The sequence below is a fragment of the Brachyhypopomus gauderio genome, chromosome 7 (assembly GCF_052324685.1).
Source record: "Brachyhypopomus gauderio isolate BG-103 chromosome 7, BGAUD_0.2, whole genome shotgun sequence".
In the NCBI taxonomy this organism is placed as follows: domain Eukaryota; kingdom Metazoa; phylum Chordata; class Actinopteri; order Gymnotiformes; family Hypopomidae; genus Brachyhypopomus; species Brachyhypopomus gauderio.
In genome coordinates this window covers 14,784,516-14,810,941 of record NC_135217.1, presented here as the reverse complement: position 1 = coordinate 14,810,941, position 26,426 = coordinate 14,784,516, and the positions used below count along the sequence as shown (strand labels likewise).

General features: G+C 39.4%; 1 protein-coding gene and 2 long non-coding RNA genes across 4 annotated transcripts; 2 read left to right on the top strand and 1 right to left on the bottom strand.

Annotated features, from left to right (window-relative positions):
- The first annotated feature begins 8,252 nt into the window (after positions 1–8,252).
- LOC143519020 (uncharacterized) lies at positions 8,253–15,711 on the top strand. The gene is made up of 2 exons (XR_013132334.1): positions 8,253–10,804; positions 14,001–15,711. It is a non-coding gene; the product is annotated as an uncharacterized LOC143519020 (long non-coding RNA).
- A 466-nt stretch (positions 15,712–16,177) lies between these two features.
- LOC143519745 (uncharacterized) lies at positions 16,178–20,597 on the top strand. The gene is made up of 7 exons (XM_077013496.1): positions 16,178–16,481; positions 17,273–17,401; positions 17,503–17,607; positions 17,689–17,882; positions 19,386–19,527; positions 19,621–20,277; positions 20,365–20,597. The coding sequence occupies exons 1-7, from the start codon at positions 16,178–16,180 to the stop codon at positions 20,595–20,597; spliced, it is 1,764 nt and encodes a 587-aa protein (XP_076869611.1).
- A 2,136-nt stretch (positions 20,598–22,733) lies between these two features.
- LOC143519019 (uncharacterized) lies at positions 22,734–26,360 on the bottom strand. 2 transcript variants are annotated; one of them, XR_013132333.1, is made up of 4 exons: positions 25,954–26,360; positions 25,156–25,246; positions 24,904–24,985; positions 22,734–22,817 (listed from the first exon to the last, which is right to left on the bottom strand). It is a non-coding gene; the product is annotated as an uncharacterized LOC143519019 (long non-coding RNA). The 2 variants fall into 2 exon arrangements; XR_013132332.1 differs by lacking the exon at positions 22,734–22,817 and having other exon boundaries at positions 24,531–24,985.
- Positions 26,361–26,426: the final 66 nt, after the last annotated feature.

Sequence of the window (26,426 nt, the reverse complement as noted above, 5' to 3'; positions counted from 1 at the left end):
ATGGACTCACACACAGACACGCAAACGATAAATGAGGGTGGCCTGGCTTTGCCTCCAGCCTGAGTGCCTCTTTTCTTTGCTTGATATTATTGAAATTGATATTATAATATTGAAATGGTTTAAGGGATTTTGTGTTTTTTTTCCAGGGCTGATGGTACATGGTGCCTAAGTTCTGGTTGGGCAGAAATGAGCTCTTTGCTGTTTTGAATAATAATAATAAAAAAACAACAACAAAATTTTGTGTTTTGTGTTTGAAGTGGGGTGGGGGGGACAACTGAGGTAATATAACAAATTTATTTTGGATCAACACTCAGGTTTCATTGCATAAATTTAAATCGGTTTAGGCCATGTAATATATGTATATTGTTGTGGCTACATTAGATGTGTTTGACCAACTCAATTACATTGTATTACACTGGGGTATTTCGGTTATTGTGGCTACATTTAATGAATATGGGTTCGACCAACTCAATTACGTTGTGTTCCATGGAGGTATTTAGGTTGGGTTGAGGCTACACAAAGTCGATGTGTGGAAATCCTGCCCACAAGTCAAATGAGTTAATCCAATGAGTTATTTTTTGAGTGTAGTTTCTGTTTAAAAATGGATCATATTTTAATCAGGCAGCAATTTCATTTTTAATTTTTCATCTTAAACCTTGCAAATTAGCAAGTTTTTGTAATTTTGATTTACTGGTGTTGGATTTTGGTTATATTTACAAACTGTAGTATACAGTGTGGTATACAGTAAAGGAAGTGTTATGTGATGCCTTACTGTGATGTCAAGTTACCCTTGAAATGAAATAATGGGGAAAGCTTTTCATTAGAACACATCAAATGTATATTTCTTGCATTTTCTATGGCAAGCTTTGCTGCAGGAAAAATGTACTATGATCCATATTTCGGACACCTCACATCATTGTGTAACCGTCGTCCCTTGGATACGGGTATTTATTGTAATTCCAGCTCTGAATGGTAGTAGAGCAAATAGATCAATAATAATTTAATAATTAAAAGAAAAAAACCCAGATAGAGCAGGACTTTTTTGTTCTCGTCACGTAGGGCTACGCCCCCCCTCTCCCTTGTCGGTGTTGTTCCTTGCCCGGTTATCCCGCCCTTCGTGTCTGTTGTCCTGGTTTCCCTCTGTCTGCCACGCCTGTGTCGTCATTGTGTTCAGTTGTGTCTAGTTTAGTTCTGTGAACTTGTATCTCTGTGTTTCGCCCGTTGTCGGTTATTTGAGGTTTGTTCGGTTTTGTGGATTATCCGTCATCGCTGTTCTGGTATTTTCCGTCTCCGTTGTGTTTCTCCGTTGTGAATGGCTCTCCTGTTACGACTCCTGCCTGTCCTGTTGACCACTTGGACGACTCCCGTTTTGACCCGTGCCTGTACAAACGACTTCGCCTATGAAATTCCCCTTATTAAATCTCGCTCTTCTCAGCGTTTGTGTCCGCCTCCTCGCTACGCAGCACGCTACGCGTTACAGTTCTTTGATATGAAGGAGTTCAAATTCCTTTTTGCACTTTTTTATTAAGCAAATGTTTTGTCTTTGTTGCTTATTAAGGACATGTTAATGCATTTATATGCAGAAAATAGATGCATGTTGGTGCAATAAACATACAGATCTGAATTCATTTTAAATGTGTTCTTATTGAGAATAATTTGTAGTGTCTCATATCCAATTATCTGAAGTGCGTGGTCATGTGGCCCTCCAATAATAGTGCTGAAAAAATTTTGGCCCTCTATCATGGAAGTTGCCCATCTTTGTCATAGAAGGAGGAAGCATGCAAACAAGTCTGAGGGATGGGGGGTGTCTGAAATATCTAGGCGTGTATTGAGAAAACATGGTTTTCACGCTCAATGTAAGTAAAGATGTTTGTTTACATCAACTCCGCGTGTGAGTAGTAAACCGAGTGCAGTTAACCCAGCTCCAGAGATGATGGTAGGAAATACAACTTTTATGCATGTGAGGCCTCCAATAAAAGTGGAGTTCCCTCATTTTGGGGAAGAAAGGGATGAGAAAGATCCCATTGCCTTCCTAGAATGTTGAAGAGTTTCTACCTGTCCCTCCCCTCGCAAATGCGGACATACTGGCAACTCTTACGTCTGTATTAGCCGGGACAGCTAAAGATTGGTGGTCAGCGGAAAGAGAAAAGGTGACCACATGGACACAATTCAAAGCAATGTTTTACGTGCCTTTTTGTCAGAGGATTATGAAGCCGAGGCCGAGAGGAGGATCCGGGAGAGAAAACAAGGTGCACAGAATAGCATTAGAGACTTCGCGTACCAATATCGGGCCCTTTGCTTTAGGTGGAAAAAGGATGCCAGAGAAGGAAATACTACAAGGCATACTTAGGAGTTGTAACCCCAAACTAGCTAGTCTTCTACGAGGCACGGTAAAAACCGTGGAGGAGTTAGTCAGAGTAGGGACTCTTATTGAGAAAGATCTCTCCCATGCTAGAGCATATTGGGCGCAAGCTAGTCAGGAAGGGGGTAGAAAAAAAAAAACACCAGTAAGCAGGGATCAAGACCAATATGCTGCAGTACAAACTAAGCAACCTAATGCATTGATATTCGTGGTCTCCTTTGGCTTACACCAGTGCCAGGCTATGGTAGATACGGGAAGTACACACTCCCTTATCCAAGAGTCTTGTTGGCAAAGATTGAAACAACCAACAGAAAACTGGCAATCTAGTAGAGGCTGTACGTTTATGCTCGCTGATGGACGAGTGCAGAGAGCACTGGGGAGAATTGACTGGCAATGCTCTTACCATGAGAAATCATTCCATCTTTCCTTATATATTATGTCGGACACAGACCTAGTGTTTCCATTGATTGTCGGACTGGACTTTTTGTCAGCGAATGAAATCAGCATTAATTTCAACAAGCTGACCTATAGTTTGCTGGACCCTCAAGGCGTTATAAAGGAGTTTACGTTCTCCGAAACTGATCAAGCTCAGGTGGGCTCTGCGTGTTTGCATTTGTGCATAGCTCAACCTAACCCATTATATCAACAGAAGCAAGATCCCATATTCAGTATTTAGTAAATGGGGCTGATGTGTCAGAGGAAGGCCGGAGACAGCTGGCGGATTTACTACTGACGAGATGGGACACACGAAAGCCATACAACATCAGATTATCACCACTGATGAGGTTCCGATCCAGAAAAGGCCATACGACGGCGGGTGATCAGTCAAACTGTTAGAGAGATGGTGGCCAAAAAAATCGTTCAGCCCTCTAACTCCCCGTGGGCATCTCCGGTGGTGTTGGTGCCGAAAAAGGATGGGGGTATGCGTTTTTGTGTAGATTACCGTGCTTTGAACAGTAAGACATATTTGGACTCCTATCCGATGCCACAGATTCAGAAGATACTGGAGTCACTGTATGGTGCAAATGTGTTTAGCACTTTGGATTTACGGAGTGGGTTTTGGCAGGTGAGCATGGATGCCACGAGTGTACAGAAAACGGCTTTTGTTACGCATGAAGGGAGTTTTGAGTTTCTACGGTTGCCATTTGGACTAAAAAGTTCTGCAGCTACCTTTCAACGATTGATGGAAAATGTCCTCAAGGAAGTGAAAGGAAAAAACAGCTTTGTGTACATTGATGTGGTGGTATTTTCGCGTAGCGAGGAGCAACATCTTAAAGACCTCGAGGAGGTATTTCAGTGCCTGGTGCGAGCGGGTTTGACACTTAACCTAAAAAAGTGTAACCTGATGCGTCGGTCTCTTACCTTTTTGGCTCATGTAATCTCTGCAGAGGGACTGCAGACTGACCCTGATAAGGTGAGAGCCATGAGTGAGTTCCCTGTTCCAAAGAATGTTAAGGAGGTACAGGGGTTCCTTGGCCTTGCCGGTTGGTACCATCGTTACATCCCTAATTTCTCAATGAGAGTTGCATCTTTGCACGAATTGAAGAGGAAAGGAGTAAGGTGGAGTTGGACTGAGGAATGTCAGAGAGCTTTTGAGGACATCAAGAAAGCCCTCCTATGTGCACCAGTGCTTAGACCACCGAATTTTGGTCAGATGTTCCGAGTGCAGTCTGATGCAAGCGAGACGGGCCTCGGGGCGGTGCTGACACAAGAGGAAGGGGGTGAAGAACATGTGATAGCCTATGGTTCTAGGTTGTTCAATGGGGCAGAAAAGACCTATGCTGTGTCAGAGAAGGAGTGTTTGGCAGTGCTGTGGGAGGCAGCACCTGGAAGGCACGCACTTTGAAGTGGTCACAGACCATGCTGCTCTTACTTGGGCGTTTAACCATCCGAATCCTTCATCCCGATTGACCAGATGGATCCTGAGACTTCAGGAGTTTGATTTTAAAGTGATCTACCGGAAGGGCCAGTGCAATGTTGTGCCTGACGCAATGTCACGTGTCCTGATCCCGGTGTTGTCGCAGGATACTATGGCTGCCTATAAAGCAGTGACAACGGCCAAAGCGCTTGATGAAGTTGATGAAGAGCGTGCCTTCAAATCCAGATCCTGAACGGTTCCACTATACAATAAAGAATGGATTTTTGTTTAGGCGTGTCTTAAAGGGTAATCAAGGTGGTTATTCCCTTCAGCTTTATGTACCTAAAAGTTTGAGGGAAACCTTTTTACAATTTGCACATAACAACCCCCTTAGTGGGCATTTAGGCAGACTGAAAACTCTGTTGCGGGTCTTGGATGTAGCATATTGGCCGGACATACGTAAGGATGTTTGGCAACACTGTAAGGAGTGCATTGCTTGCCAAAAATATAAGCCAAGGGTAACTAAGCTACCCAGATACTTACAGTCCACTCCTGTACTAGAATCTGGGTACATGATGGGGGTGGATATTATGGGGCCATTCCCCAAGAGTGCCAAGCAAAATGAGTACTTGTTGGTGGTAGTGGATTATTGCAGCAAATGGGTTGAGGTATTTGCTATGAGGGCAGCAAAATCCCCTCAAATTTCGGCTATCCTGATAAGACATTTTTACCCGTTGGGGGACCCCTGTGTACTTGGTGTCAGACCCTGGAGCACAGTTTACCTCTCTGCTGTTGAATACTGTCTGTAAACAATGGGGAGTCTTCCAGAAATTGACCATGGCCTACCACCCACAAACCAACATGACCGAGCATGTGAACCGCACCCTTAAGACCAGTGATGTCAGTAACGCGTTACTTAGTAACGCGTTACTCTAATCTTACCACTTTTTTCGGTAACGAGTAATATAACGTGCTACTATTTCCAGTCCAGTAATCAGATTAAAGTTACTTATCCAAGTAACTGTGCATTACTATTTTTATTTTCCTTAGTAAAAATATATATTTTTGCTTTCTTTTTGGCTCAGTTCTACTTTTGCGTCTGACCGTAGCGCTCGACTCCACATGCTGCGCGCGACCCTGTGAGAGTGCGAGCACGTTTTACAAGTCATTTTTTGCAGTGTCATCCCTTAACAATATGTGGTAGTATAAAGAAATACCCCTCAAAAACAGGGGAAGGAACATTTACCTGAAGAATTTTAATGTTGCTTTGTGTTTCAGGTTTGAAAAGTGCTGGAATTTTGACTAAGGTAGCCTACTTTAAAATACTTGAAATTGTAATGGTATTTCGTTTCACAACAAATAGCTGTCTGACTGAACAGTTCGCTTGTATTACGTTTACAAATAATACTGCGCAGCTACACAGGAGATACTGTACACAGGAGATACTGTAGCGACTACTACTTCTCTCAGCGAATTTCCTAACGGACAGGCACTTGGCCACTCAAGTGACAATGGGGGGGCGGCGCCTGTGCGCGCCAGGGTTGCGTTATCAATAAATTTTCCCTCTGGATTTTTGGATTAAGCAGTTTCTGCCTCGATTACCAAACCTGCATCAATACATTGTTACTGTTAAAAATGCACTTTCAATAAAGTGAGTATTGGAAAAATGTATTTTACTGCTGAATGTAACTACTAAAGTAATTTGTAATCTAACGTAGTTACTTTTAAAATCAAGTAATCAGTAACGTAACTAAGTTACTTTTAAAAGGAGTAATCAGTAATCGGATTACTTTTTCAAGGTAACTAAGCCATCACTGCTTAAGACCATGATTACTTCGTACGTATGGAACATCATAGGGAGTGGGATAGATGGCTCTGTGAGTTTAGGTATGCCATAAACACCGCTTGGCAAGAAAGTACTGGTTTTTCACCGGCAGAGGTTGCACTAGGAAGGAACCTGAAAGGCCCATTGGAGAGACTCTCCTATCAGTTAGTCCCCCCCGAACATGACGCCTATGCCACCTTGACTAGGCAACAACAGATCCTAGAGCAGGTCAAACGGAATGTGGAAAAGGCCCAGAGCAGGCAAGCGCTCTATTACAATGCAAAAAGGAAGCCTATCGGCTTTCAGGTGAGTTAGTGTGGGTTAAGTCTCATCCATTGTCCAAGGCTGAAACGGGTTTTAGTGCTAAATTAGCACCAAAATGGAAAGGCCCAGCGAAGGTGGCTTGGGGAAGTGAACTACAGAGTGTCTTTTCCGGGGGACGGTAATGTTGAAGATACTTTTAATGTAGTTAATTTAAAAAAGTATTATGGATCGAAGGTTTTTTTTTTCTGAGAGGGGGAGTGTGTAACCGCTGTCCCTTGGATATGGGTATTTATTGTAATTCCAGCTCTGACCATAGGGGGTAGTAGAGAGTCAATATGGGGAGGGAAGGTATAAGAGAAGAACACGACATCATAGAAGGAGGAAGCATGCAAACAAGCCTGAGGGATGGAGTAGGGTCTGGCCGTATATCTCACCCCTGAGGCTTACCTCATCTGTGGGACCTATTGAGGTCTCAGAGAGAAGGTCCTGTATTATCTTGATCGCCACCTACTGACGTGGGGTGGTATTGCACTGGAATATAACAAGTGTCGTTTACCAAACAAATCTGACTGTCTAGCGTTCGACATTTAGCAGCGGTTACTTGACAGCAGGTCAATTGGACTGGAATTGATAAGGCTGTAAGTGAAAATGTGTTTTTTGTTCTCTTTTGTTTTGTACACTGCGTGTGCGTGTATGTGCGTATGTGTCTGTGTCTGTGCATGCTTTATGTGACTTGCTTTTCGTGTGTTCGTCGAAGTTCGTTTAGCATCCTGCATGACCACATTATAACATTTTATTGTTCGTTGTTCTTAATCTTATAGACAATTTGAGTGGCAATGAATAATGTAAGGCAAACAGTGAAAGATTATCGGCTTGAAAAGTGACTGGTGTATTGAATTACTAGGAGGTGTTTTAGATGCCAAAATCAATAATAAGGTAACTAGTATTAAATATCCGGTAGGAATGTACAAGTATAATTAGTTTTTAAAGTACATTGCAGGTCATGGTGATTGTAGTTTGTAGGATGTGCAGAATTCTTAAATTTTTTTTTTTTTCTTTTTACTCAGATGCATTGTTCTATCTGGATTTTTGGTTCAACTCCATCGTTAACAAGATGTACAGACTGTTGCAAAATGTTTCATTGCCCATTGTGCCCTGTCGAAGTCTTCAAGCCAACCAATCTGTCAAAAGTTAAGAAGCACATTGAAATCCACTGGAAAAATGCATTACACTTCAAAGGTATTAAGACCCAATTACATTCACTGCAGCTAGTATATTATTATCAGGTTGACAAGATGTTTTATGTTTTTTTTATTATTCATTGTGTTTTTACAGAATATAGAATAAACAGATGCCAGCAAAATTGCAGACCAGAGGGACATTATCACTGCCCCATGTGTTCTAAAACAATTCTGAGGCGAGACAATATGTCTGTTCATTTAAAAGCATGTCAAGACTCAACATGCGGGACATTCACACCTACCCCTGAAAAAACACCCTGCACCTCTGCTTCCACCACGCTACCTACTGTAAAGGATACAGCCACTGATTTAGACTCGCCTTTGGTTCCTTCAGTTTTATCGCCAGTTCCACCTTCTCCACAGCCTGTCCCCCCTTCTGCATATTCTGAAGCATTGTCATTTCCCTCACCTGCTTCTCATAAAAAGCCTCAACATGTGTCCTCCAGAAAGGTCAGCTGTCCGCACTGCATGGTAAAGCTGCAGGAGAATAATTTGCCTGGCCACATTTCTAGGAAGCATTCCGAAACACAACTGGACATAACCAGCACCTCACATTTGCAGAGTGTATGTTTGGATGCCACCAATGGTATTTATGCAGTACAGAGGGGTAGTCATGGTTTTTCTGTGCCTGTCCATGTACAGAGGAAGACCTGGGGCAAAGTGCAATTCACTGGCTGTGAATTAGAAGACTGTGTTGTGGTTTTCATCTTAATCCCTTCATAGTTTGTTTACATTACAGTATTGAATCAACAGCTTATCATAATTTATATATTTTGACTAGTCATAAAGTATTAATCAAATCTCTAATATTAATTATTATATGTTTTGCTTTCATTATATTAAGGATTAAGTTGCTTGTTAGTAAGAATGACTGTGTACGTGCTTGTGTGCCACTTCCAATACTCCATGCGTTTGCAGTAGGCTAAAAATGGGATGTGTGAGAGGAGGCCCACTGTGGCCTTATGTGGTGACGCCAGGTAGTAAGACCTCGCTTCCTGAATAGAGACAGCTGTAGGTTAAACTATGGAATGTGCAGTTCCTATGTTTAGGAAGGAAAGCATATATAATGGTGAAGAGAGCAGACAGCTTCAGAGCTGCACATGGGGTGACATGATTAGGTAATGTGAGCTCTCCAGAGATCTCTGTATTAATTAATTAATAGGCCTATGTGTATTTTTTAATAAAAGGCTAAAGACAAGACTGGTAATGTTTTCTTTTGCAATCAACGAACACGCTGCGCTAAGGTAAGGAAAGGTTAAGCGCGACATTTTGGTGAGCCCCGACGTGATTGCAAAATAATTTGGAACTTTTTTCTTTTCATCTAATGACTGACAGTTTGACCGTGCCGGCACAACAATAGTGGTAAAGCAGAACCTGTTAAAACAAATCTGCAAAATTTGAATTGCAACTAAATTGTGGTGAACTGACAGTACTTGGATGATTCTAAATTAAATCCAGTCTTGTCTGAAAAGGTAAAAGTATAAGTATACTATGGAAAATGGGTTTGAGTCCCATAAAGGTGATTTTAGGGTTCGAGTCCCTACCGGCAAAATGAAAGCTAACAAGTTTTTGTGTAATAATGAAAACTAACAAGTTTTTATTTAAGGTTTATTCCGTGGTGTGGCGGCCGATCCGTTCTTTTGACGAGAGGAACGAGACCTACGCAAGTTCGAGTCTTGCTAGCTAGGTATTGATATTAACCTTTGGATCTTGAGGAGTCCATAAATTAATATTATTTCGATAAAGCAAAAAGCCGGATAATGCACCTGAATTGATTGAGGATGGTAAAACCTCACGGTGTCAGAACGGAACTCTCGTTCTATATTTAGAACTTCTGGGTGAGTATCTGTTTTTATCAACGTATGTAACTGGTGAGGAAAATGCAAGTTTTATAAATGGTTTTAAGTAGAATATAATGTTAGTTTTAAGGGTATGGAGTACCTTAGTGGAACAGATGAGTGTGACTAGTAAAGTGATTCATACTATTGAAGAATATCATAAGCAGTGTGATATTTGAAGGGCTGGCTGTTATGTGACAGTATGGGTGACCAACACAGAATCGTGTGTCCTCAGATGTAATTAATTGATCAAAATAAAACATTAGAGTCTCGTATGTAATATGTGACTCCTCCCTCATTTGTATTTAATTTATTCAGGTTTCCCCTTTGGTTTGGTCCTGCATATATTTAGTATCAGCTGTACCTTGTGTCTTTGGCGATTACGTTGAGTATTCATTTGCATAGTAAGTAAGGCGTGCTGTGGGTCATGTTGTATAATTAAGTCTATTGCATCTGTTTCTGTTCCATGCATTGTTTGCATATTGTATATAAGTTCTCCTTGTGTCTGGTCGGTAAAGCTTAGTGATCGTGCGTGGATATTTTCTCGTCCTGAGATTACTTGTGTTTTACTTCTGAGTTAAATTTCTCAATTTCGCACCCTCCCCTAGTCTCAGACTATACTTTGTGGGTTCATATATTGTCATTGTTTGAGTGTTGAATATGTTTCAGGCCAACCCATAGTCTAAAACTATACTTTAGGGATCATAAAACAAGTCCGGTTGTTAATAAGTTCGTGTGTCGTTTATTGTGTTGAATAAGTTGGGTTCGCTATGCTGACGGTCTTTGTTATACTTTAAATGATTGCTGGGTTTGTCCTGTTAATGACAGTTGTTTCTCTGTATCCCATATATATATTGGCTATAAGTCATCGGATAAATTTCTTCCTTCGTTGTTTAACAAATAGCATAGTATGTGCTTTGTCTGAGGTGTTCTAGTTTTGATTGTAAGTGGGTGTATTTAATTTCCTCATAATTTCTTATATCTTAACGCTAGGTTAGGTCATTTAGTATTGAATTCAGTATTGTTTGTACACAGTATGGGTTTTGTCCCTCCTCTGTATTTAGTAACTAAGTAATCAATCTTAGTTGAACGTCTAGAGAAATGCCTCAGCGCGCGCACCTGTTGCGTAGGGACAGTGTGCCTAGACAAGCAGACAAGCGAGCAAAAAGTAAAATTTAATTCGTGTATTTGCCTCCGCCTCTTAACCGAGAATTGTTACATCATCGCAAAATAGACCAACTGGCTAAAGTGCACACGTTTAACTCGCAAAATTATCAAACGCGGAGAAGATTTAGCTCTGAGACGCATGTACAAATACTGTTTGCTGGGGGTTGTTCATAATCAACTAGAAGGAGTGGGGTCTACACAGCAGATATTCAGGAAGATACACCACAGCCACCGTATGACTTAAACTCGGTAATGCCCACTAACTAAGTTATCCAGGAATTAATGTAAAAACAGGAATCGTACAAATAGATAAAATCGACGACGTGGAGTTTAAAACGCGCGAGTTACCCTTGACACTGAATATTAGTATTTAAGGCTAAAAAAGGGAACGCATGCCGTGGGGTGAAGTGTAAACTGCGTTTTAAAAGAGACTTGGATGGAGTAGTTATAAATAGCACACACACACCGGAGTAAGTAAAGCGAGTGTGTGAGGTGGAAATGTCAGTGAAACGGTGAGGTATTTGGATAGCTAAAACTGGACAAGCTGACAGCAGCTAGAGAGCTTGGTTCTGGCAGACTTGTGGTGTTAAGTATTATAATAATAAAGATAAATACTTGAAATCGTTTACACTGAGGGCCTTAAAAAGATAATCTAGGAGAGTAGCTTTTTGAATTATAATCAATGTTTCTATGTTTTTCTAATTTTGGAATAGGTCTGTATGTTGTCAGTTTAATATGAGAAACCTGATGCCAGTTAAAGTGACTAGGAAATGTTTAATAATAATAATAATAATAATACTCTGTATTGGTATAGCACCTTTCAAACATACATGCAACTCAAAGTGTTTTATAGAATAGACAAAAAAGAAAAATGTTAAAAGAAATCAAACATAATAAAAGAATGTAATAAAGTAACAAATTATAAGATAATATTGCAATAAAGAAAGTAAGATGGCAATTAGAATAAAGTTGGAGTTTCTTAATTAAAAGCAGATCTAAACAGGAAGGTGTTGAGACTCTTCTTGAAGTTGGGCAGAGATAAAATGTCTCTGAGCAAGCTGTTGCAATCTAAAAGATCTCAGAGCACAGGGGATCCGCCCCAGAGACCTCAATATGTCCCCTAAGTGTATTATTTTATGCAGTAGTGTTAACAGTATGGGTTTAACCTAAATTTTAGAAGAAGGGGTTTTGGGAAGGGGCAAGGAAGGTCACAGTGATCCTGGCAACTTCGTTGTGGCAGGTGGGGTGGATGCTTTCTCTTTGTGTTCAGGAGAGTCATTGGGCGAAAGAGAGTCCCCACAGAACCGTAGGATGAGGGCCAGAGGTCAGAGGTCCAGCACCAAACCCTTCTGCAGTACCAGGGCAATGGCGGGGCCCTGATGAGAACTTGGACAGCAAAGCTACGGCAAACCCTATGTTGTCCCTCACTGGCGGTACTCAAAGACTATCATTTCTGGCTGGAGAATATCAAAGTCTGCACAGAACTGTTCAAATGACTGTACAATGTGGCCAGCAGGCCACTAAACACAGGTTCCTGAGATCAAAGACTGCACCTGTTAACCTGTGGAAGAGACATTACAAATGCACTGTTTACAGACAGCAAACACCTGATGCACCTGATGTCCACAGACTGGCCTCCACGGTTGCTACAGGGGTTTCCTGAAGCCTCACTCATGAGCCGCGAGGGGCGTCCACTCCCAGTTCATTTCTTGGTAGCCAGATCACTTTGATTGAACCTTTGTCCTGCCACCCGACCCAGTTTGTTATATTGTTGTATGACATAGGAGGGGATCCAATTCATGGGAGGAATTTGAAGAACAGCTACAGGATCAGGTAACCTAGGTTACTGGGGCCTGAGGGGCGGCAACCCTGCAAAGCTGAGACATGCGCAGCAGTGCTGGTAGATAATGGGAAATTCAGCCACTCCACAAATCTAATTATCTTCACACCATGGTCACATGGGTAAGGAGTAGGTGAGCATGATAAGGAAACCAGTACAACAAGGCATCGGGTAACAACTAACTTTCTGAATGTGAGCTAATTTAAATCTTGTAATAACTAGTGTATTAAAATAACTTAATTTGACTAGTATTTTCTATCACAAAGAAAGACTTATTTTATTTTAAATTTAATGTATTAAAGTTTAATTTAACTTATTAAACTAAAACAGAACTTGGCACAGGCAGTGGACTTAGCAAATTACTGATTAAAACTTATTACTCTTTTTAGAAGTTTCTGAAATACATTCCTGAATGATATTTCAGTAAAGGGGGAGATACACCTGTTAGACAACACCATGCACACAGCATAGGTTGTACGTACAGAGTGACAAGATAACAAAAGGGGGTAAGCTTAGAGACAGAGGCAAATAGGAGCACATTAGATGGTTTGCAAGGCAGACCACAGGACTAAGAGCTATGTAAAGTACAGGAGAATTGACCCCAGAGAAAAAATTTAAGAAATAGAGTACTTAAATAAAATTTTATTATTAAAATAAAATAGCATTGCTGAGTAAATATGGTAAGAAATAAGGAAGTCTGGAAAGGACAAAATGGGAAACGAATTTTATAGAATCAATTGATCAAACCAGTGTTAACTGAGGCACACAGGGTAGCACGTGGGTAGAAATAAATGAAGAAAAATTTTGGTTAACTGATGGCACCTATACTGACGTAATAGCAGTCTGGACAGAGTAATGTGATATTTGAGACATGCATAACAGCTGTCATGCTTTAAGCAAAGGTCTAAGCAGGCTCCCTGGACCAAAGGAGCTAAGATAGGATGTGATCATTCTTTGTTAATCACTCAGTGGGGAAATTTGCATTGTTACAGCAGCAGAGAATTGTGTAAGGAAATACACATATCTAAGACTATGTACAAATGCAATGAATATAGGAGATGAAGTTCAGATTGACTACATGGGTATAGAAATACCAATACGGGGATTAAAGTATTTGTTAGTGACTGAGGATAAATTCTCAGGTTGGGTAGAAGCATTTCCACCAGGGCAGATGACTCGAGGTCAGTCTGCAGAATGTTGATAAAAATTACTGGATACTGCACCATTGTTTACTAAATTAAGTATGCTCAGATAATGGGATGCACTTCACTAGCTGGGAGCTAAAATTTGTGGAACAAAATTTGGGTTTGAGACACAAATGTGGGTTGGTTTATCATTCTCAATCTCAGGCTAAAATGGAGATTATAAATGGTAAGTATAATGGTAAAGGTAAAGGAAAAGGTATGTGCACAAAGGTATTTATATGGTTGGCCAGAAGATCTTCAGTGAATTTTGTTGCAGGATTCACTTCGTTTGAGCTCATGACAGTGAGAAGTTTTCGGGGGTCCCCCAATGCGCTTGCGAAACCTGACAGGTACACTCGGGGTCGTACAAGGAAGGTTACAGTGAACTAAAAAAGTAATTTGTGAAGCTTATTCTGTCCAGGTACCAGGAGAGGAGTTAGAACCAACGGACCTGCCGGTAACCAAATGGGTCCTGCTTAAGGTCATCAAAAGAAAGTGGTCAGAGCCCAGGTGGACCAGTTCATTCAAGGTCACTAAAGAGAACATCACACTCTGTCCGATTGAAGGGCAAAGGAGAAACGTGGTACCACCTCAGCCGGTGCTGAGCATCAGAACCAGCGCGCCGAGATACGGAGCTCTCAAACGACAGGTCAAAATAACACCTGAGAGCGGAGGTACATCCAGGTAGTCCACCCTGACCTCCTTCGTGGGATAAGAAGATAATCTTGCCTCCAACAGGGCGGAAGAATAGATGATGCTGCAGTAAAAGTTTTGTGATGTATTTGGATGTTTAGTAATATTGTCTAATGTTGTTTTACAGGCCTTGTGTAACATTGTTTTTTGTCTATATGTTTTTATATTATCATTGAAAGTAGTAGCATTGTGATTGTTAGTATTTAACAACATGTTAAAGGACCTTACAGGGGACTGCCCCCTGTGCATATGGATCCATGGTGGGTCAAGGCCAATATTGTTGTAATAGTAGCTGCATAAATGAGATCCCTTGGAGAGTTTCACATAAAGCTTTAGGAGTTGATAATCATACTACTGGCCGGCTGGGACGGCCATTTAGCAATAATAAAGTTCAAAGGTAAGCATTATTTTTCAGCGAGACGCACATCGTACCAAGAACCTAGTTATTCTGTCAATAGAATTGGGATGTTTTCATCTGGAGTACTGGCACATCTCTAGTACAGGTCATGTACCGTATATCTAGTAATAGGAGTGGGCCAATCGGGTTAAGACCCTTTAGGCCTAATTAGGATAAACATAGTATGGTTTAGACCTGCCCCAACACTGGGACCATCACTGGAAAATACGTCAGAAATTAAGATATAAGGCATTCGTGGATCAGATTATACTAAATGGACACGACAGCAGATAATTGAATGATGGTCATATTATGTCTGTGTTAACTTATGTGAGAATGTTTTTGACTTATGATTACAGGTAAATGTTGTATTCCAATGTAGAAGAAGCTTAGTGGGAAGCTTAATCAGCAGTAAGATTGAGAAGCAGGAACCACAAAGGTGTTTGGGTATGATGTCATAGTTGGAGTCAGAAGATGAAAAGGTAGTTTTGGATTAACTTAAAGTTTGATCTATTTAGAGATCAAAAAGGGGGAATTGTTGTGGTTTTCATCTTAATCCCTTCATAGTTTGTTTACATTACAGTATTGAATCAACAGCTTATCATAATTTATATATTTTGACTAGTCATAAAGTATTAATCAAATCTCTAATATTAATTATTATATGTTTTGCTTTCATTATATTAAGGATTAAGTTGCTTGTTAGTAAGAATGACTGTGTACGTGCTTGTGTGCCACTTCCAATACTCCATGCGTTTGCAGTAGGCTAAAAATGGGATGTGTGAGAGGAGGCCCACTGTGGCCTTATGTGGTGACGCCAGGTAGTAAGACCTCGCTTCCTGAATAGAGACAGCTGTAGGTTAAACTATGGAATGTGCAGTTCCTATGTTTAGGAAGGAAAGCATATATAATGGTGAAGAGAGCAGACAGCTTCAGAGCTGCACATGGGGTGACATGATTAGGTAATGTGAGCTCTCCAGAGATCTCTGTATTAATTAATTAATAGGCCTATGTGTATTTTTTAATAAAAGGCTAAAGACAAGACTGGTAATGTTTTCTTTTGCAATCAACGAACACGCTGCGCTAAGGTAAGGAAAGGTTAAGCGCGACAACTGCCAGCAGTACCAGCGTCTAGCACAACGTAGTAAATGTGTTCACAACCATTGTAAACATGTGCGATCTGTTGACTACTGTGCTAACACTGCTAGTGAGGAGTTCCTTGATGAGGGAGTTCTTGATGAAATGGTACATCTAAGTATATTGGGTGTATCAAGGAAAAATACCTGTTTAAAAAGGCAAAATACAGCCATGGCAGCTCATGTGCCTTTTTCTATAGAAGTGCATTTCAGAGGCTCATCTGAAATAAAATGCCTTTCAATTCATGAGCCAGAAAAGAAACACTCCTGTCGTCTTGGACGAATCCTGGTGACATTCAGGCAAAAGACGAATTCATGGCATTGTCCCTGTGCTAAGCCAAGAATGTCTTGTGTGCACAAAAGTGTTGCAAAATGGCATCTTTTTCAAACGCAAAGACAAAAACTGTTTCATCTGCTGCAGTGATCGATCAGCCCAGCATCATCTACCCACCAACAAACAACCTGGAACGTGTAGTGAAATACATTTTCACTCAGAAAAAAGTTCCTTCCAAACTTCCAAAAGAACTAACTATTCCCAGACCAGTATTCAGTTACCCAAAAAGACTAGTTCCAAAAGAAACTAAATGTACTGTCTGTTCTGGGAAGCCCTCGCTGGAAGGTCCAGTCATGATAACGGACAAAGCCCGGATTGTGGGTATAGATGGCATCATTGAGAGTAAGTTCAATTTCCTGTTGAATAACTTTGGCCATTTTAATATTATTTAGTAGAACACACTGCTACGTTTATCTGTTTTATTATCTGTTTTTTTCTTTTGTAGATGTATCCACTTTCTTTAGACAATGCCCATTGTGTCAGATGGTGTATCGGTATCAGGAGTGGGAAGCAGGACTCCACAACTTTGGTGATCATGTTGTGCTGACCCTGGAATTGTGCATTTTTCTAAGGCACAACCTAAAGGTAAAATAAAACATTATATGGTGTACTGGGTCTTCTGTGCTGTTCGTTTAACAACTACAATACTGTGTCCTACAGAACCATACTGCAGTTTCCCGAACAATTAATTCACTGGAGGGACTTCGGGGTGCTACATTTCCATCCAGAGACACCATACTGCATGGCTACTGCCATTTTGAGGCTCTCACAAGTCATGATTATACATTCTCTTGTATTAACTGTGGCTACTACCCAGCAGTGGTCATCATGGATCTTCATAAGAAGGGAGTGTTTAGCATGCCCGGTAAGTTCATCCCTAGCATCTTATTCCACCCTCATGTGAAACTAAATTGCATCTTGAATGTTGCAATACATTCTACATAATCCAGGGAATAAAAGAATTTTCCTATCTAGCTTGTGCATCACATGTAATATAGAAAGCTTCTTGTTTAATGCTTAGAACATTTTTTTACTTTTTTTTGTCAAAACCAGTTTCACGATTATGTAGTGGACATAACAGAGAGTATGGAAACATTTGTGATAGCCATGTTCAATCTCTCCTCATCCCTGAGACCTGTTCAGACTGTGCATGAGAAAGCATAGATCAACAGGTCTCAGGGATGAGGTCGGGATCCAGACAGGTCTCAGGGATGAGGTCGGGATCCAGACAGGTCTCAGGGATGAGGTCGGGATCCAGACAGGTCTCATGCCTGATACCTGTTTGCTTTATTTATTCATAGCTGTATGTTTAAAGGTTATTTCAAATCAAAAGTATTAATTTGAAAATGTGTCTGTTTGACAGTGAGTGACCTGAAGGAGCCCTGTGAAAGCTACAATGGAGAGGTCCACATTGAAGAGTTTTGGAACTCAGTCAGTACTGAAATGATCGCTCGTGGCTTTGTCCCCAGTAAGTTTATAGTTTTTCCTGTTGATTTTCTAGAGCTAGATTGAATACATTAATTATTTATACTTTGTTTGATTGTTTAAGGTCGTGCTAAAAATCCGTTAGCTGTTCATCCTTCATATGAAAATTGGGCTCCGTGGATTGGTGGGCATACCAGGAAAGGAGACAGGGTGCTCAACACGGAGTATGAAAAAGTCTTGCCTACTAAAGAAAATGCAGAGGCAGAACTATTCCTGGTGACTGAGGAGCGTCTAGTTGATGAATTGAAAAAACAAAAGGTGAAACTAAAAAGAAAATCTTAAATTAAAATGTATTTAACATTTTTCTATTGAGGAGTAAGTTAGGGCCCCCCCAAATGTAGTACTCCTGTAAAATTATAATAAGGTGCACCATATCAGCTGCAGATGGTTAGAGGGGATGTGAAAAGAGTCTCTTATTTAAACCTCAGACATTTGTTTGGTTTGATCTTGATTGCTGAAGTGTAGAGGTGGAAAGAGTACTGAAAAATTGTAATTGAGTAAAAGTATCATTACTTTGCCTAAAATCTACTCAGAGTAAAAGTAAAATTACCCATCTCAAAATTTACTCGAGTAAAAGTACAAAATTACTTCATTTAAAATGTAATTTGAGTAAAAGTTACTTAGTTACTTTCAGTTATTTAATGCATGGATGAATCATGAACCAAATTCAACACAAGTTGTTGTAATCGATTTCAAAGTGTATTTAAGTGCACATCCACGCTTGCAAAAAGGTCAGCTGGGCTCAGGAACATACTTCCTCACAGCACAAGGACAGTCACAACCTGTACCATAAAGTGCAAACAATTTTCAGTCCTATTGTCCAATGGACAACACTATGATAAGAATAAAGAAATTTCAATTACAAATTATTCAAAAAAAAAAATGCACACCAAATTAAGTGCCCACAAGATGCCACAAATCAAACTAAAATGCAACAGGATTCCACTACTCACAATAAAATGCCCACAGGATCCCACAGCAAAATTTTTTAAATGCTCATAGGATCCCACAATTTAAAAGTAAGTGCTCACAGGATCCAAATATTCAAAATACAGTGCCCACCGGATCCCACTATTCACAATAAAATGCCCACAGGTTGCCACAACTCAAAATAAAATATAAAATGACCACAGGATCCCACATCTCAAAATAAAACAAAATGCGCACAGGATTCCACTATTTAAAACGCTCACAGGATCCAACTATTCAAAATACAGTGCCCACAGGATTCCACTTTTCACAATAAAATGTCCACAGGATCCCACAGAACCTGATAGATAGAAGATTAAAGATAGAACAATCTCACCCTTTTGGAAAAAAAGTGCACCAGATTACGACCTGATTATGAGACAATGGAAAGGGTGCGCGCAAGGCAAGGCCATGCAATTCAGTTCTGGGACTCGAAGTTTAAATTTCTGCCCGCATTTAATTTTTCACCATCAATATTTTTTTACTCAGTAATTTGAGGCCGTTCAAATGTAGTGAAGTAAAACTACTTGGGTCAAAATGTACTCAAGTAAAAGTAAAAATTACATATTTCAAAAACTACTCAGAAAATTACAAATTACTCATAAAAAGTACTCAATTACAGTAATGTGAGTAAATGTAATTAGTTACTTTCCACCCCTGCTGAAGTGAGTGGATCACCATGGGCAGATCAACGGAGCTATCTGATTCTTCAGATAGAACAGTGTAGATGCAGATGTGTTTGGGGAAATGATTTCAGACATTTCACTAATTACTTCTTTTTTTTCTTTAAAGGTTGGAACAGTGCGCAAACTATGCAAGGAATGCCACATAGACCCAAAAGGATCACGTGATGACCTAATTGTGAGACTTCACCAGGAGATGAAAACCAGACACACTTATGACAAAGTCTTTCAAAAGATCTGGGGTGCTTCTGGTAAAACAACTTACAATAACTGCCTATCCATATTATTTTTCTCTCGTCTTTATTTCATGTATTACATATTTGTATATATTTGATTTTTAATAGGTGGATGGTGTGTTATTGCATGTCCACATGGTGTAGTGTACAGTTTGAAGTTCAATCTTCGAGCGGAAAGTCCTAGGGACTTCACAGATCTTCTCCTGTCATGGAAACACTTGCCCAACGTTTCCATCTATGATTTTGCTCGTGGATTGGCCACACATGCCAACTTGAGATTTCCAACATCCATTCCATTCAGACCCTATGAAGGAAGGCTAACTGAGCCTACATTTAAGAATATCTCTGCAGCTCAAAAAGGGAAACTCAAGGTGTGTCTACCGTGGCTGGATGAAAAGGCAAAAAATCCACATTCCATTGGTCACCCTGTCACCGGTGCAAGTTGCCACTTTGTTCTCTATGATAAGCTACATGAGAGAAACTCAAAAGACCAAAGGGATGTCCTACGAAGAATCGATCTCGTCCCAGAGCTTCAGGGATCTGTCAACAGCCAGGTAGCTGAGCAGTTATTTGGAAGTATGCGAAAAAACAACTACTTCATGAACAACATGGCTCCATCAACGCATGTGTTTTTGATGCAAAACATAATGCATCATCGAAACACTGCACTCAACCACCGCCTTTTGGAGATGCAGCTGAAGCAAGGGCTAATGGGCCAGCATAGCTATGATATTACCCTTAATGAGCTTGGGCAAGCAGTTATAGGTAAGAATGGAAACATGCACAAACACACCAAATTATTACATACATATTTGTTTTAAACACTGGACTGGCCTTTGCTCTTTCTTGCAGCAGCCAAAGCTCCTACAAGTACCCAGCAATCAGATGTGATGTTTGTAGAGCGAGAATCCCCAGCCAGAGCTCCTACAATTACCAAGCATTCAGATGTGATGTTTGTAGAGCAAGAATCCCCAGAGTCCCCAGCCAGAGCTCCTACAAGTACCAAGCATTCAGATGTGATGTTTGTAGAGCAAGAATCCCCAGAGTCCCCAGCCAGAGCCAGATTACCCAACATTCAGATGTGATTTGCGTGGAGAAAGAATCCTCAGAGTCAACGACACTAGTTCCTTCATGTGATGCTGGTACTATTATACAAGAAAGGCTTCATTAACTTTTGCTTTGTTTTATGTTTTTGCTGTCATTATTTATTTACTTTTTTATTTTTTTCTGTTGCAGAACAAAGATCCTGTGGCCTGCAATGTGAAGCACTTACAAGGTTACAGAATGTTCATGCTTGTCGAGCTTCTTGGTCTTTCAGGTTTCACCCTGACCAGGAGAAGCTGGTAAGTGGACACAGCAACACAAAAAAGGAACATTAAATGTGATAATCAGTGTTGTATTCATTTTCCTGTGCTTTCTAGCTTTCCTATGTCTTGGACAAAGGAAGGCCAAAACATGAGCTCGTAGTTAAAACGTCTAAATTTTGCCTTGTTCGAGAAGATTTTTTGACTTTGGGCTTACCCTTGGAAATGGAAGCTACAGTAAGTAATGTGGATGTTCTCATAATATGATTTAATTGATGTTTTACACTTAAATGTTTTATAAAGTTGGTTGTTAGGGTACATGTGTGATAACATTGTCAAAAATATGTAATTGTATTGTTTATAGATTGGAAATGTCTGCTTTAGAATCATTGAAGACATTGCCATTGCAAAGGTAAAAATTCTAATAAAATTCTAGGAAACTAACCATTTGCTTAATGACTATTCTGATTATGAATTTAAATATTTAATAGGGAAGGGACATTTTCATTGCTGATCTTTGTCATTGCAACGTGGTTTCCTCCTTATAATGCTGATCCACTGGATGGTCTACCAGTAAGTCTTTTGTTTGTTTGTTTTTTAAAACAGTCTCTGTGTTTAGTATGTTTAGTGCTTAGCAATCAGATTCATTTATCTTTCATCCATAGCGTGATGCACATATGAAAGATGCCCTCGTCATCCCATTGTGGACACCAGGACACTACATATTGTCTGTGAGTTATAGTGTGCAGTTAAATGGCACATAATGTGGCATGCATTATACTGTATATTTGATGGTGTAATGGTATCTGCTTGCTATAAAAGTGAAATCTAACATTTCATTGAGTATACAGATTGCATGTCCATTCTTAGGTTTTGAAGCCAGTCAAGAGGGAAATACTTTTTTTAGATTCCATGTACCCAAGCAGAGCAGGCTCTCATGGTGATCTCATGTACCGATCAGTGCTGAGGTTATATCTTACATCATATATTGCATGCAGTTCAGGATTTTGCTGGTCTCGTTCAAAGACCAAGTTTGTAACAGCAGTGAGTGTTTCAGACGCTCAAAGTTGGAGTAGGTGATTTTATTTTAGAAAAATTAATAGTTTCTTGAAATACACTGTACATCCAAGTAACATTTAATAAATCTGACCAAAAAAGAAAATAATTCATTATATTTAAAGGTCACAGAACTGTAAAAACTTTGACCAAGTGAAATGGGTGAACAGCCTTTTTTCCTCTCTACATAACTGTATAACTGAGCTTTGTTCACGAGAACATTATATATAGATGGTTATACAGAGGTTGGGTAAAGCAAAAATAAACACTTCCTGGTTTCTACAGAATCCCCATCTCCACCTTTAACAGCATTTTGCATGTTCAAGTTGCATTTAAGTTCATTAAATGCCTTATGTCCAAAGGTTTGTGAACATTGCTTCTAAGTCATGGCCTGGTGGTAAGGAACTGGTCTTGTGACCGGAGGGTCATGGGTTCGATCCCCAGACCTGAGGCTATGACTGAGGTGCCCCTGAGCAAGGCCCTTAACCCTCAATTGCTCACTTGTATAAAAATGAGATAAAAATGTAAGTCGCTCTGGATAAGGGCGTCTGCCAAATGCCATAAATGTAAATGTAAAATGTAATTACAGAATTCATACTGCACTGGAGGAATATCCTTCTTTGCAATGTTCTTAATTAATAAAGAAACAGTCATAAGCTGGTATTCACAAACATTTGGCCATATAATGCATTTGTGTGGTACGTGCTTAATGTTTTGGAAACCACAGTAATATATATATATTTTTTTTTATGTTAACAGTAATCTTGCTCAGATGCTCAATCCAGGTCAATGGGAGGAGAAAACTGGCTGGGATTTGCCGGTAGTTTATTTTTCTTTAGGGAAAGACTGTGTTTTAGAATGTATTTCCTGAAAACTGAAATAATGTCCTTTTTTTTAAAGGATCTCCCAGTCCAGCAATGGGGTAATGATTGAGGCATCTTCATCCTGATGGTGAGAGACATGATTTATTTCTTAGAATTTAATTTAAATCTGTACATCTGGCAGAATTTGTTTTTACACTGTTGCAATCCATACTTGTTTCTGTGATGGAGATTATGGCATACTCAAAATAAAAATACTGTTCTATTTATTTAAACAATTGATAACAGATTAATCAGATTGGAAAACAGATCAAAGTATGTGCACAGATGCCAGTATCATCTGTTCTTTCAGGGTTATGTGTAGCTTGTTTTTTTCATTACAGTTGGCTGGGGAATCTGTTTTTATGGTTGACTTTAGAATTATTGGCAACCTTGTTTGTTGTATTTTCATAGCTTTTTATTCCAATATATTATTGTTGGAAGAACATACATATATATATATGAGTTCACATATTAATTTAATACTAATATATATACTGTTATCATTACTACAGCAATAGAAATCCCATTGCTCGCTGACATCTCACTTTCTATAATCTATTTTATCTTTGTTCTGTTTTTGTATTTGCTCATTTGTAAAGCACTTTGAGTGATCACAGTGTATGAATTAAGTGTATCTTAGCTATGCCTTTCTGTCAGTGCTGAAAGGAGGAAGAGCGTTTACATTTTAAATACAGTATAAACACTTCATAGTATGACCAAATCCTTAATCCTAGTGTCATTGACGTAAAATAAAACAAGTGTGGGGTAGCTTTGTGGAAATATGCCCTTATTCCTTGGGTAAATCTGATGGATCAAAGTCCAGTCTGGCTTAAGTGAGGAAAGACTTTCCTCGCATGCCATGATTCTGGGCAGTCTGAAGAGACCAGATTTATGGAATGCACTGGATCGCTGGACTATATAAGCACTTTAAGAGCTATGATGTTCATGGCTGAGTTTCCCAAGAGCATTGTAAAATGAAGATCATGTTTACATGGTAGATCACTGCACCGAATGTACTCTCATATAAGATTTTCTTCACAGTACAGTGATTTTGGGACGTGTGTGTGTTTGCATGCAAGACAACATGTGACGACGAGAGACAAAGTCTATATAAGAGCTGTTGGAGAAGACTGGAGGCTCAAGAGAGACAGCTCATTACAGTGCTAAGCGTAAAAAGACCACCCGTAAACTGCCTCTACTGCCTTGGGCTATCCAAGCAGGAATTCCACTTTGTATATTACAGCGTCACTGGCTTTACTTTTCTAAAGAAATCAATATCACAACCCGCATAATGATGTTCAGCAAACTCATAAGTTTTTGTATATAGAGATGTAGGCTACATCAGTTAAAGGTTTAACTAATTTTGTCCGTTGTCAGGTTTTTTTGTTGTACTTGTTTTTTTTTTTTGAGGATGTGAAATAACGACTTACAAAAAATGCTTATACTATATGAATGAATGAATGAATGAATGTTGGATTTATATAGCGCCTTTCTGAATACCCAATATATATATGTCTTGAAAATGTGTTTATTTTGAGGGTCGTTTGGTGATGGGGCTCGGTATATCAAGTTAGGTTTGTGTATAGAATTAGACAAGTTAATAATACTTTCTATAAATGACACTGCATGAGTTATGTGCAGGGGCGTTGCCTGGGTATGTAAAGATCCGGGGATCAGCCCAATTAATTATATATATATATATATATATATATATATATATATATATATATATATATATATATATATATATATATTACAATACGTACCATGATATATAATGTTTAACACTATAATATGGAGTTATATTTTTTATTCAACAGGTTTAAAATTTAACAAAGGGTGCACAAATTCTGCAGAATGAATGTTGGTAACCTAACGATAGTGAGCTTTTACTAAAGGACATGGACCAGGTATATTCCATCAGTAAATTCATTCCTCAATAAAGTATGCAAAACAGTATGTCAACAATGGATTTCATGCAACTGTGTAATAATGTAAACAATTCACTCGTTTCTAAATTGTTCTTTTACCTTTTATGACACACTGAAACAAATTATTGAAAGAAATATTAATAATTATTAGTGCTAAGGGGTCTACACAATTAATACTCTTTAAGAATTACTTATTATCTGTCCTGTATATTTTTGCACAGTCTTTCTTCTCCTAACCTGTTCTTTCTTTAGATCAGTCCAGTTCATTTCAGGTCTCTCCACATTTCATATTTCCTCTCTCTCCACCCTCTCTTCTGACCTGTTAAATAGTAATTCAGGAAAGCATGCTTAAAATAAAGCTGGAAACAATATTTTAAATACAAAAGACTGTGCTAAAACAAACTACATCTGGCATTATTTTGCTAGTCTTCGTAATAAAAACACGTGTATTTTATTAATAATGTGTTTATTAGGCATTGTTTTCCATACCGCTTGTATTGTCTTCTCCCATCTCCTCTCCAGTTCTACTGTTCTCCTGTTCTCTTCTCCTCTCCTGTTGTCTGTTCTCCTCTCCTGTTGTCTAACAACAACAAACTCTAACAAACCCTAACCCTCCACTATTAAAAGTAAATTATTTTTTGCAACATTCATTCATTTATGCATATTCTAAAGTTTTCTTTTAAAAGCATTTGATAAAGTAAGTGATATGCTGTGCTGTGTAAACTCAATAAAGGATTGTTTATTAGCTGATCAGTTGGCTCTAGTGGAAAACACACAATTTTAGGGCAGTGAACAGGGTTAAGAAACTGCTTTAAACTACCATCATAAAGTATTGTACTAAATTCTGGCTATCCACAACGTCCACCTTCTAGCTAACTAGTTAACTGCTAGTTAACTAAATGGATTTTCATTCATTATAGCTTACAGTCCTACAATCATAAATTATTAAACACAATTTGAAAATGAAATAGTTATTAGCTTATCAGGTACATCAGGGCACGTTGAACATACTAACTATAACTATAACTAGCTATAACATAACTAGCTATATAAGTTTTTTTTTTCCTCAAACCTTCACTACCTAAGCTATCTAGGTTAACTAGCTAGATAGGTTAACTAACTAGGTTAGCTAACTAATTCCGAAGCTGACTAGTGACAAGCTGCATTTTATTAAGCACACAGTGGGTTTGATCTGTGTATTTTGATTCGGAGACGTGTGTTTTTAACCAGCTATCAGATAGCTCCAAAGACAATGTCATCACAGTTTACATAGTTAACTACCGTTACCTTTCTCCTTGAAAAAACGCCGTATACCCATTTTCTTTCACCGTCAGCTACCTGCAACCTGCTGCCAAAAATGGCTAGAGCGCATGTGCGCTCCCCCACGGGGGTGGGGGTGGGCTCTCCTCCGCGCCCGCAAAACCAGCAAGCTGATTGGCTGTTTCTCCTGAAAGGCGGAACTTTATCCTTGAGGCGGCACTATGATTGGCGTTAAGAGATTTCCTATTCTCACAGCAGCATTGGCCTCAGTCCTCATTAATAGTACAGCTGAGCGAAAAGGTTCGGGGCTACTGAGATACTGGATAATCATTCGGGGCTGAAGCCCCGGAAGCCCACCCCAGGCGACGCCCCTGGTTATGTGTATGTTGTAGCCTACTTCAGGCACTATCAAGAATCCCTTCAAATTACATTGCAGTTACGAACAACGATTATTGTTTAGCCTGTGCCAACATGTAAAAGACTGAAAAGATGTACTTTTT